The sequence below is a fragment of the Nannospalax galili genome, unplaced genomic scaffold, assembly GCF_000622305.1.
Source record: "Nannospalax galili isolate Female #2095 unplaced genomic scaffold, S.galili_v1.0 scaffold238, whole genome shotgun sequence".
Lineage (NCBI taxonomy): Eukaryota > Metazoa > Chordata > Mammalia > Rodentia > Spalacidae > Nannospalax > Nannospalax galili.
The window spans coordinates 3,471,017-3,482,410 of NW_008341888.1; the positions used below are offsets into that span (position 1 = coordinate 3,471,017).

The window sequence follows — 11,394 nt, forward strand, 5'->3', positions numbered from 1 at the left end:
CCAGAGGGAACCATATTTGTCAGTAGGTTTTTGGACCAATATGGTTCCCTCCGTTTTTTTAAATGCCTAGCTAGTTTTAAAAAAACGGAGGGAACCATATTGGTCCAAAAACCTACTGACAAATTATACATATAACTAGCTCAAGGAACAAACTATATGTCTAGTCAAGGTTTATCTGAGAACATTTGGTTTTTGCCCAAGCTTTATTTACATAGCACATGGTAATTAAAAGTACCAGACTGGTGGAACTAACCTTCTTGGATGTTTAACAGCCATACTTTGAGGCCTATACCAATTTGGTCAGAGGGACTTAAAGGACAGTTTTTGCTCCTCACCCTCCAAGGTCAACTAAGTTCCAGGGGACTATGAAGCATCTCTTAAAACATCCTGTAACTGTGGTGCGTCACCTGTCCTCTTGATCAAGGAGGGTGAGGAGACCCTACCAGATAGACTTGAACCAGTGTCCAGCCTACAAAGAGGAGGGTCAACACAGAGGAATCATTTACTCCATGCTTCCAAGTGAAGCCAGCCATGGTCGAGTAGGACCTTTGACTTATCTTCACATAGATGGAACTGGTAAAAGAAAGGAGCCAGCAGCTCATCCCAAACCCATGTGACCCCTGAGGAACAGATCCTCAAACGACCTTAAGAGTAAAAATAAATTGGTTTATTTGGGCCAACTGTATGGTCTTAAACACCCAAAAGTAAAGTATAACCAAAGACTAAAGTGATCACTATAATTCTTTAAGAGTCCATGTGTACAGTTAAAGGGTCCATAACAAGAAACAATACCAGACAGGAGATACCTTCCTTTGAGTTGTTGGCCAGGGTGTCCCAAGAGACTCCCAGGGAGTAACCCAGCATAGAACTGGGAAAATGAACAGCAGACCCCAATCTTATCTAAAAGAATGTTAGCAACTGATTGCTACTAGATGAAGAACAACTGATCTTCCTTAAACAAAGGACTCTAGATAGGCTGACTAGACTCAGTGAATGGACTTGCACAGCTGGGGGCACTGACAACACAGTGGACAATAACAGGGATGACAGTATATAGGCTTCATTGGGTGGGGGGAGGCTATGGGAGGGTGCTATTTGGGGATGCAGGTATAAAGAGGAAAAAGATTGTTCGGGATGTTCTGTATGAAATACACAAAGAAAACATTTAAAATTTTTAAAGATGAGTTATATTTGAGGAAAAAGCATAAAAATTTGCTTCATGTTAATTAGTAGATATGAGAAACATTACCACTGCAATGTACCTGATGACTTTATATCCATGCTCAGTTGCCAAGGATCTCAGAAAGTAACCGACTATGATTAGTAATAATCAGATACATAGAAATTAGAGACACGTGTAAACATCTAAGTGTTAATTGCATTAAAAATGAGTTTTTCTGGGGCTGGAGAGACAGCTGAGCAGTTAAGAGCACTGACTGCTCTTTCAGAGGACCCTGGTTTGATTCTCAGCACCCACATGGCGGCTACAAACCGTCCTTAACTGCAGTCCCAGGGGAATCTGAAGCCCTCTTCTGACCTCTGCAGCATTGCATGACACAAGTGCACTCCCTTACATGCAGGCAATACACTTGTACACATAAAATAAAAATAATAAATAAAATATTTTTGTAAAAAATGCGGTTTTCTGTATGAAACAGTATATTTTCAAATGAAATGGGGATCTTTTTTAAAGGTTAAAACTTCATTCAATTTTATGTCTTATAGTGTTTATACTGAGTACAATAATGTATAACTGTATTAATCCAACACTGTGAACCTAAAAATTACAACCAGTATTAAAAGAGATACATCTTTACTCTGGAAACTGTTATTGACTATGTCAATGCTGTTGTACCAAAATGCTTCTACTAATTATGTGGCTATTAAAACATTTTTTAAAAATAACTTTTCTATATGATATACACATACACAAAGAAATCAAATTTTAAAAAATGAATTATATTTGAGGAGGAAGCATAAAATGTTAAATCATGTTAATTAGTAGAGGTGATAAACATTACCATTGAAATCTACCCGATGACTTGATGGACATGCACAGGTGCCAAGGATCCGAGAGCAACCGATTATGACTAGTAATAATCAGATACATACAGATTAGAGATGCATACACCAGAATCTCAGTGTTATTAGCAAAAACAATGAATCTTTCTGTAAGAAATAGTATATTTTAAAATGAAATGGAGATCATGTTTAAAGGTTAAAAACTCTTTCAATTTTATGTCTTACAGGGCTTATACTGAGTTCAATATTGTATAACTGTATTTATTCAACAGCGAACCTAAAAATTTTATAGCCACTTTTGCTCTGGAAACTGTTAATGAGTATGTTAAAGCTGTAATGAAATGCTTCTAAAAATTTTTTTAAAATAACTTTAAATATTAGAACTGCATTTTATAAGTGATGGAACTGAATTCTACAGAATTTCTCCAAGGAGAAACTCAGCCACAAAACATAAGCACAAAATTCTCACACATGTTCTTTTGTATACAGTTGTATCTACCTCAGAAATCACCCATGCTCCCATCATCAAAAGGACAAGGAAACCCCAAGCCTTCATTCTGTATATGACTATATATGTCTATTCTTCTTTGAAAGCTGAACCAACTCTTTTCAAGTGCCAGAGACACAACACCCCTGCATGGAGAAGTGTGCTGTGAGGACTTTGCTTTTTCTTTTATAAATGGATTTGAACACACAGCTTTTCTTCTTTAGTCTGTGAATATGGTGGATTGCATATAATGATTTTTAAATGTTGAAACAATGTTGCCGCCCTAAAATAAATCCTACTCTTGTCACAACAAAAAACAAAATAAAACAACAAAAAAATGGGGGGGGGATTAGTATGTCTAAGTCTTACAAGAGAGTATAAAACCAGAGGAAGGATGAGTAAAATATAAATACCTTTAGAGGGTTTAAAAGGCTGGGGGTATAGTTCAGTGGTACAGCAACTGTTTAGCATGCTCAAGGTTTTGGGTTAAATCCTCAGCACCCCAAAATAAATAAAGAAAATATAGAGAACTCAGAATCCCCAAATAAATAAAGAAAATATAAAGAACTCAAGGATCAGAAGGCCAAGGAACCTACTACTGAAAAATTCAGGATAGAATTAATGTCCGCTATCAAGGGACCATTGTGTTAAGGAGATGGTATACTAGAAATCCTCAACAATAGAAATATAACAGATGGAATCCCTACCACAACTACAATCACAACAGATACAGCCCACTATAGGTCTTCCAAAACCATCTGCAGAGAGTAGAGAGAGCCAAATTATTATCCCCACAGGTGAACTATGCCACAAGTCCATGTTATCTCATCAGGCTAGAATATAATGCCTGCCATTTCAGAGAAGCATTTTAGAACGTACATGACCTTGACTCCTACTTTCTGTAGAAAAAGAACACATGCATCTGGCACTACACATGTAGTCCAGCCACTTGGGAAGCTGAGGAAAAAGGAACGCTTGAGCCAAGGATTTTGAGATCAGTCTAGGTAAAATAGATACTGAATCTCAAAAGGAAAAAGAAAGAAGAGGAAGGGAAAATAAAAAGAACACAAGGAAAACAAAAGAAAGAGAAATGATTTCATACCAGAGAACAGAGACTCCTGTTCTCTGCCCAGCAGCCACTAGTCTTCGAGGATGAAAGAAATTCCTTCCTCTTCAAAATTGTCTTTTGTTTGATGAAAACATAAAAAGAGGGCTGAGGAGATAGCTCAGTTAGTGACAGTTGCCTTATAAAGATGAAGACCTAAGTTCAACCCTCAGAACCCACAATAAAAAAGCCAAGTGTACCACATTGGCATGTACTCATAGTCCTAGTCCTGGGGAGGCAAAGACTGCAGGATCTCTGAGTCTTGTTGACCACAGAGCAGAGTCTAATTGGCGAGCCCCATGTCCCAGAGAGAAACCCTGTCTGAACAAAAAACAAAAAAACAAAAAAAACAAAAGTGGATGACTCCTGAGAACCACCCAAGGTTGCTCTCTGGCCTTCATACCTAAGGTTGAGCTCTGCCTTCTACATGCAAGTTCAGACACATGCAACACACCCGCCCCCCCCAACAAGCATAAACATACACACACACAAAAAAAAGAATGTCTATTGTCCCAGGAATGTCAAACACATTTCTTTTAGTGATATCCAACAGTTATTACTGTCCATAAAAATTAAAATAGATTTAAACAGAATTGGGTCTCTCAACTAAGAATATTTAAAGCCAAGTGCGTAACAGGAGTTGTCTACACTATTTTGAAATACATCTCCAGGGAAAATCTAAATGAAAAGTTGAATGCCTTTTTTTCCCATTTCATTTTATATTTTTTATGATCTGATTATAACTTTGAGGTTAATAAGCCACATTTCTTTATTTCCTTCCCAAATTAAATACTGGCAACAGTGTTTAGATTGTAAATTCCACCAGACAAGGGACCATGTCTATACTCCTGTTTTATCTCCTTCCTCCCAAAACATGCTAGCACAGTGCCTGACTGACAAGAATTCAGTGTTTATTTTCAGGAATAGGTGAAAAATAATAATCGTAGCAACAAATTCTCACTTTCATTCCAAGAACTGAGCACACTGAGATATCAACACAAAAAAGAAAAGCAATGGCAAAGCAATTTGGTCTGAGATCGTCTGAGATGACACTATATAGAACTGGGTTTGGTCAGGCCTTATAGGAAGTCCCTGAAGAAAGTACAGACAATACAACTTAGTACTTCACATGCAAGTACATTACAGAACAGAGGCAAAACAAATACCATCTACACATAAACTACAAAAAAATGCACTAGTATCTACACATTAGCTGATCCCACAAGGGTAACCATTAGGTCTCAGTACACATTTGATTTTCTTCTAATATGCTTCCCTTCATTACCCTAAGTTGAGGCATTTATGAGTTGCTGAGAACCACACTGCCAAGATCCATCTGAGGGATAGCAGTACCTAAGAACAACTGGGAATGAGTTCATAGGCAATGCTTTGGAGTAAAAAGAATTGAGGCTTAAAACACTTTAATGTAACAGTAGAAAGAATGCATCAAAAGCCTGGCAAGACGACGGATACATGGTGTAATTGCTCTCACCCCCAGAATGGTCTATAACAAAAAAGCCCCTTGATTTACCATGACTATATCACTAAGTATAGCAATGAAATGAAAATGGAAAGCCTCCACCTACCAAACGATCCGCAGAAAACATGAAGTCCCCTCTACTGGCTGTCCTAAAAAAAACAGTACAGTACAAGTTTTAGTCTAAATTAGAGCTTCAAGACAAAAGACAACTTAATACATATAGTAACACTGATATTAAGACCTATTACATACTAATGGGTTAAATGCTTATGTGTACAGACTATTATTGAGGCAATATATTTTTCCTAGGATACAGATGCCAAAATGAGATGACTTCAGAAATGTCATTGGAAATGCTTATTTGATTACTTGGTATCATCATCAGAGATAGGAATTGAAAACATCATGCAGTCTCCCACAGAGGAGTCAGAGAACAAAGATTCCCTGGAAGACAGCAAAAAGGCTCAAATTGATAGGAAACTTAACAGCAAGAAAACCAGGTTTTCCCTACCTTCTCCCTCAGTTCACCTTGATTTATACCCATATAACAGAGATAAGTAACACATCTACTTTGTCTCTAATCCTTTCTGGAATCATAATAGTGATCCTCTACTTTTGTCACTGCTTTCAAGAATGCACAACAGTTTCTAAGGCCTCTTTCTCAAATCATTTATAATTTGTTCCTTTTGTCCTAGCTTTCCAAGAAGTCCTTCGTTTCCTCAGTTCTTCCACCATTTTCTTATCCATTTCCTTCTGGTCAATACCGTCATATCCTGAGGTACTCAAGCAATAATAATTCAATCTTGCACCTACCCACAAGCTGTTAACAAGCCAAAAAAAGAATGTTAAAGGACTGATGCTTTTTCTGTATGTAAAACTCTAATATTGTTCCTCTTCCTTCCTCTATGTAAATTAAAAAGCCCGACTGAATGAACGAGTTTACAGCTTATGCACATAAAAATCTCTACCTGCCTATCCAAAGCATGCTAAAATATCCCTCAGCATCAAAAGGACAAATGCAAGTACCTATTATCTCAGTAGATCATTAATCTACTTTTTTTGCAGGTTGCATTCACTTTCTCTGACACAGGAAAGCAATGAAATATTCCAGACACAAATAACATTGTGTTGTTATTTGTGTCTCTTACAGTAACCACAGCTCTATCACAATACAGATATTAACTCCCTAAAACATTGCATAATTAAGCAATAGCAAGAACACAGGTTTATAGTGTATGTACAAATATTCCCTAAATACATAGAGAAGCCATTTAAAAGAAGCTCTATTACATACATTGCTGTTTTCAAGGGAGACCAACACCTTTCATTTCTATAACTGATCAAAACATGCCTGTTGAGGAAATAAAAAGCAGAGAAGTATAAAAAATATTGAAGCCTACTGATCTGTCTGCTAGACCTATGCAAACTTATTTAGGCAGCCCAAAACAGTTTTAAAAGGAGGAAGAAAAATCTGAAGTTTTCCTAAAGGATTATCCTACAATATAGTTTGGCAACATGTCTGATTTTTTTTACATTTCTGAACAGTTGTGCATGAAGTTATACAACAGAGAAGTTATATTAGATAAAGTGATCAGAGCTGTCACCATCTGTTATTTTACTTTGGAATCAGACATTTAAACATCTATCATACCCTCCATCCCCCAAAACTCAGCCTCAGTTGATAACTTCTGCATAATGAGCACCTTTTCTACATTCCAACGAACCTATTAGAACTGTCAGCTCTTGACAGTTATTTGACCTACAAATTAAAGCATTCACTGTTCCAACTTATCCCACTATAAACAGTAATTACTATCTGACTTTCTGTTGTTTCAGACAAACTTCACATCCATACTATTTACTTTAAATCAATTTAGAAATTAAAGCTAGAATACAGTAAGGTGATTACATTTTTTAAAACCCACAATGGCCTTCAACATCATGTTTAAATTCTTAATTATTTTTGAAACTAGAATTCCATAAAAGCAGATTGTACTTATCAGATCAATCAAGCTTCATGTATTCTCTCAGTCTCTCCTTTAGGCCCAATACTGGATTAAATTATTAATTTAAAATGTGTTTTAATGGAAACTAGATTCCAGATATTATTCATTCTATACATTTTTGTTTAAATCATAACTCTATTAAATTTGTCTCAAAACCATTTTAAAAACTTGTCCCGCAGAGTTAGCTAAATAATTGATGCATACACATCAATGATCTTTCTTTCATAGTAAAACTACCACAAAAAAACTCATATGAACATGCATCTCTAGACTATTCTAAAAAATATTTAAGTATCCATATATCATATTTAAATAAACAGGAATATCCACTCATTCAGAATCCAAAGCATGGAACTCTAATGTTAACCTGAGATTTTTAAAAATTATACAAACTTCTAACAATGAAGACATAACTAAATGCCAGAATACGTGTTTCTAGGCATCCTCCTCTCAAACTGATAGGTCACATACCTGTAGCAACAAGGTGAAAACCAAAGGCACTCATTTAAAAATGTGATTTTCACAAGGAAACAAAATTCATACCAGAAACCAAATCCTCATTTTAATATGGGGTGTGTGTAAACCTGAATCTTCCCTATTTAAGTAAAGCTGTCTAGAGAGTGCTTTAAATTTTCCAAAGAGTCTGATGTGGTGACACATTTTTAGAATCCTAACACTCAGAAGAATGACTCAGGAGGATCAAAAGTTTGAGTACAGCTTGGGCTACATAGTGAATTGGAGGTGAGCCTGCACTACATATGGGAATCCTATCTCAAAAAAAAAAAAAAAATCAGGATGCGAGGTACGGTGACACATGCCTGTGGGCCAGCTTCTTAGAAGACTAAGGCAGGAGTATCATTTGAACTCAGGAATTTGAAGCCAGCCCATGCTACACAGCAAGATCCAGTCTCAAAATGAATAAATAAATAACAAATAAATAAAATGTTCTTCCTGAAGAGGGAGATGCTTTCATGATGATACAGCTATAAAGTAATCTACTAAGGTTACCATATGCAATATGCCCTTTGCTGGGTATGGTGGTACATACGTGTGATAACAGCACTCAGGAGCCTGAGGCAGGTGGGTCACAGAATTCAAAGACAGTCTGGCATCCCTAAAAAGTTCAAGGCTAGCCTGGGACACACAGCAAGACCCTTCTTTAAAAAAATGTAGTCTTGTATGGGAAAGCTTTGCTGGTGAGAACTGAAGAACATGCAGAGAATGAGAGATTGCAGTGTGTGTCCTGGATAGGATTCCTATATTAAACCTCACCCACCTATGTATGGCTCAGGGACCATTTCAGAAGAGGAGGTGGAAAGATGATAGAAGCCAGGGTTGGTGTATGAACATAAGGGAACAGGCTTTCATGCCTCTGGGAACTTGCTCATATAAACTTGCAAAAATGGTGACAGCATGCACAAACTCATGTTGACTCAATCAGACAAAAACACATCATAGAAATGGGGAAATGGGCAGCAGGCTCCAACCTTAGCCAAGAAACCATTAGCAATGGATTAATGCTGGATGAGGAAAAGTTGATACTCTTTAAGGGAGTGACTCTAGATAGGCTGGGACATCTGGGTACAAATGCTTGACTGGATAGGCCTTAACATATATGAAAGAATGCATGAAATCCAATGGGGGGACTATGGGAGAGTGCAAGTGGGGGAGAAGGGTCTAAATTTGATTAAGATCTATTATATAAAATGCACAAAATCTCAATAAAATATACATTAAAAAATACTCATTCCAAAAACAATTAAAGCAAACTCTCCTAACTCAAAACTCAAAATTATTTAATTACAATCAAATCCTAGGAACACTGAATTGGATGTAATTTCAAAAATGTAAATACATAGTTCTTTTTCCAGAAAGATTATTTGCATAGATTGTTTGCTGCAGCATTTGAGGAAGGAAAATTGGGGTTGAATATTTGGCAAATAAAAATACAGGATGCACAATTAAATTTGTATTCAGAAATTATATGTAATAGCTAAGTTACACTTATATGAAAAAAACTATTCATTGTTTACTTGAATTCAAATTTAACTGAGCATCCTGGGTTTTATCTGGCAAGAGCACAGAAAATTTAATGGTCTTTAAAAGTAAGAATATTATAAAATAAGAATGCGAGTGCTCAAACACAATATGCTTTTGTTTGCTAAGCCAACAGATTGAAGAAAAGAGGAACATAAAAGTTCTTCTGGCAAGTTTAATTGAAAGGTTTGTTTCATTTAAAGTTAATGTTTAGTGACCACTCTGAAAACATAAGTTCTACTTCTTTGTTATTATGTAATCACTAAAATAAAGAATAGCCCCAGGGGTTGGAGAGATGGTTCAGTGGTTAAGAGCACTGACTGCTCTTGCAGAGGACCCGGGTTCAATTCCCAGTATACACATGGTGGCTATGAACCGTCCTCAACTCTAGGTCCAGGGGACCCGACAGTGTCTTCTGGCCTCTGCAGCACTGCACCACATGGGTGCACTTACATACATGCAGGCAATACACTCATACACATAAAATAAAAATAATAAATATTTTTTTTAAAAAAAAGAATAGCCCCAAGGTTTGCTGTAGTAGTATGCAGATGGTTTACTCCTCCTTCCATAACCTTCAAAAAAATGCCTAATAAAATACTTGGAACAAATCTAACTGAATGAAAAAGTTAAGAATAGCTTTTACTACTTGCCAGGTGCAAGTCATCAAAGTCACAGCTCCTTAGCACTTTCTTAATAAGCTCATAAAATAGAGTGCCATTGATTATTTACTTGAACCTCCAAACAGAATTCAATATAAACACTCAAAATCAGATTCAAAAACAATAGGTATCTTTCCCACCTGCTCTAACCCAATGTAACTGGCAAAACACTACTACAATATCCCTAATATCTAAGATTATAAGAATTTGTGCTGCTGAAAGGTATGACTTCCTCCCTATGGCCCTAAAAGTTAATTAGAAAAATTCTCATACAAAAACAAACAAACAAAACACATGTTCACATTTTAAACAATTTGTAAGTCACTTTCTTTCCTGTGGTGGGCATTTTGGTTTTGGATAAACTGAAAGGACAAATTCTGAGATTACTCTTTTCTCAGGGTGATGCCAGGCCAGGTTCTCTAAGCGACTTCGGTTTAATGTGCATAATCCCTGGATCATTCTGTACCCCAAATCTGAAGCCAAGCCAGCCAGGAGCCTGACCCTTCTTCCCAGATGGCAATAGTCCAGCCTGAGCACAAAATAATCATCTGTGATGTTTGTAAAGCTCCAAATAGTCAACATTACACAAACAACCTGTGGGAATAAGAGTCAGGAACACGTATTTTTTAAAAAGATCCCACTACCAATTCTGAGGGACAGCTTCAGTTGAGAACATTACATTACTTAGATGACTCACATCACATTAGGCAACATTCATATCAGAGTTGCACAGAACTTTTATCCATCCTAAGATTAATTGTCTCCTCTCTAGATGCCTTAAAACAAGTCACAAGACTAAATGTACTTCTTTAGTGCCATTTCACGGACTGAAAATTTCTTACGATAATTGCTCAACTTTCATCCAAGCAGTCTACAGAAGCCATGCCAAAGCCTTTCCTAGCGCTAGTAAACAGAATATATTCGACAGTTCACAATTAGCTTTAATCTAACATTTCAAGGGACACACACACACACACACACACACACACACACATATTCACGAGAGCTGGAGCTGGGAGGATGATCTTTTAAGTACACTTCATTACCTTACATATGAGATCATGAACCATGTTCAAATGGAAAAGTGCATTTCACTCAGACTTGTCTGGGTTTAATATGCAGGAAAGGAAAGATGTATAACTTAATGCACTTCAACAGCAACACAAAAGAAACCACAAGGAAATGAAAGAGTCATTTCTTTTTCGTAGTTCACCAGTGACCCATGTATGTGTGGCTGAGTAAATTATCTGTTCTATTCGGTGTTTAGATTACAGCACTCTCAAAGAGAGAAAATCATTTCCTTGAAATTCAATAATACAGCCAACATATTATGTTTCAAATACTGTACACTTCAAAAATGGAGTCATTTTAAATCAGTACAATGTCTCAATCTTGCTTCCTTTATAGATATACAACAACATGCAGTCCTGTTGGATCACCTCATTTCTCCATGCCAGAGTCAATTCGTAAAGCAATTCCTTTACTAGATAGATGCTAAGATCCAGGAACAATAAAAGAAACAACATGTAGGCTAAAGGCTTCTATTATCAGACAGCTCCATAACACACACACACACACACACACACACACACACA

At 36.6% G+C, this 11,394-nt stretch overlaps 1 protein-coding gene across 7 annotated transcripts in view; it reads right to left on the bottom strand.

Annotated features, from left to right (window-relative positions):
- The window catches only part of Uprt (uracil phosphoribosyltransferase homolog), a 40,611-nt gene that overhangs the window by 24,338 nt on the left and 4,879 nt on the right, over window positions 1–11,394 (bottom strand). For 3 of the 7 annotated variants that reach the window (XM_029565686.1, XM_017799250.2, XM_029565683.1), the window contains 2 exons: window positions 6,389–6,445; window positions 5,201–5,243 (listed from right to left, as the gene is read on the bottom strand). The exons of 1 other annotated variant lie outside the window; for it this stretch is intronic. In XM_029565686.1, the coding sequence (XP_029421546.1) occupies window positions 5,201–5,243; window positions 6,389–6,445 (100 nt within the window). The remainder of the gene's footprint in view (window positions 1–5,200; window positions 5,244–6,388; window positions 6,446–11,394) is intronic. 3 more of the 7 variants (XM_029565684.1, XM_029565685.1, XM_008837677.3) reach the window with 1 other exon arrangement.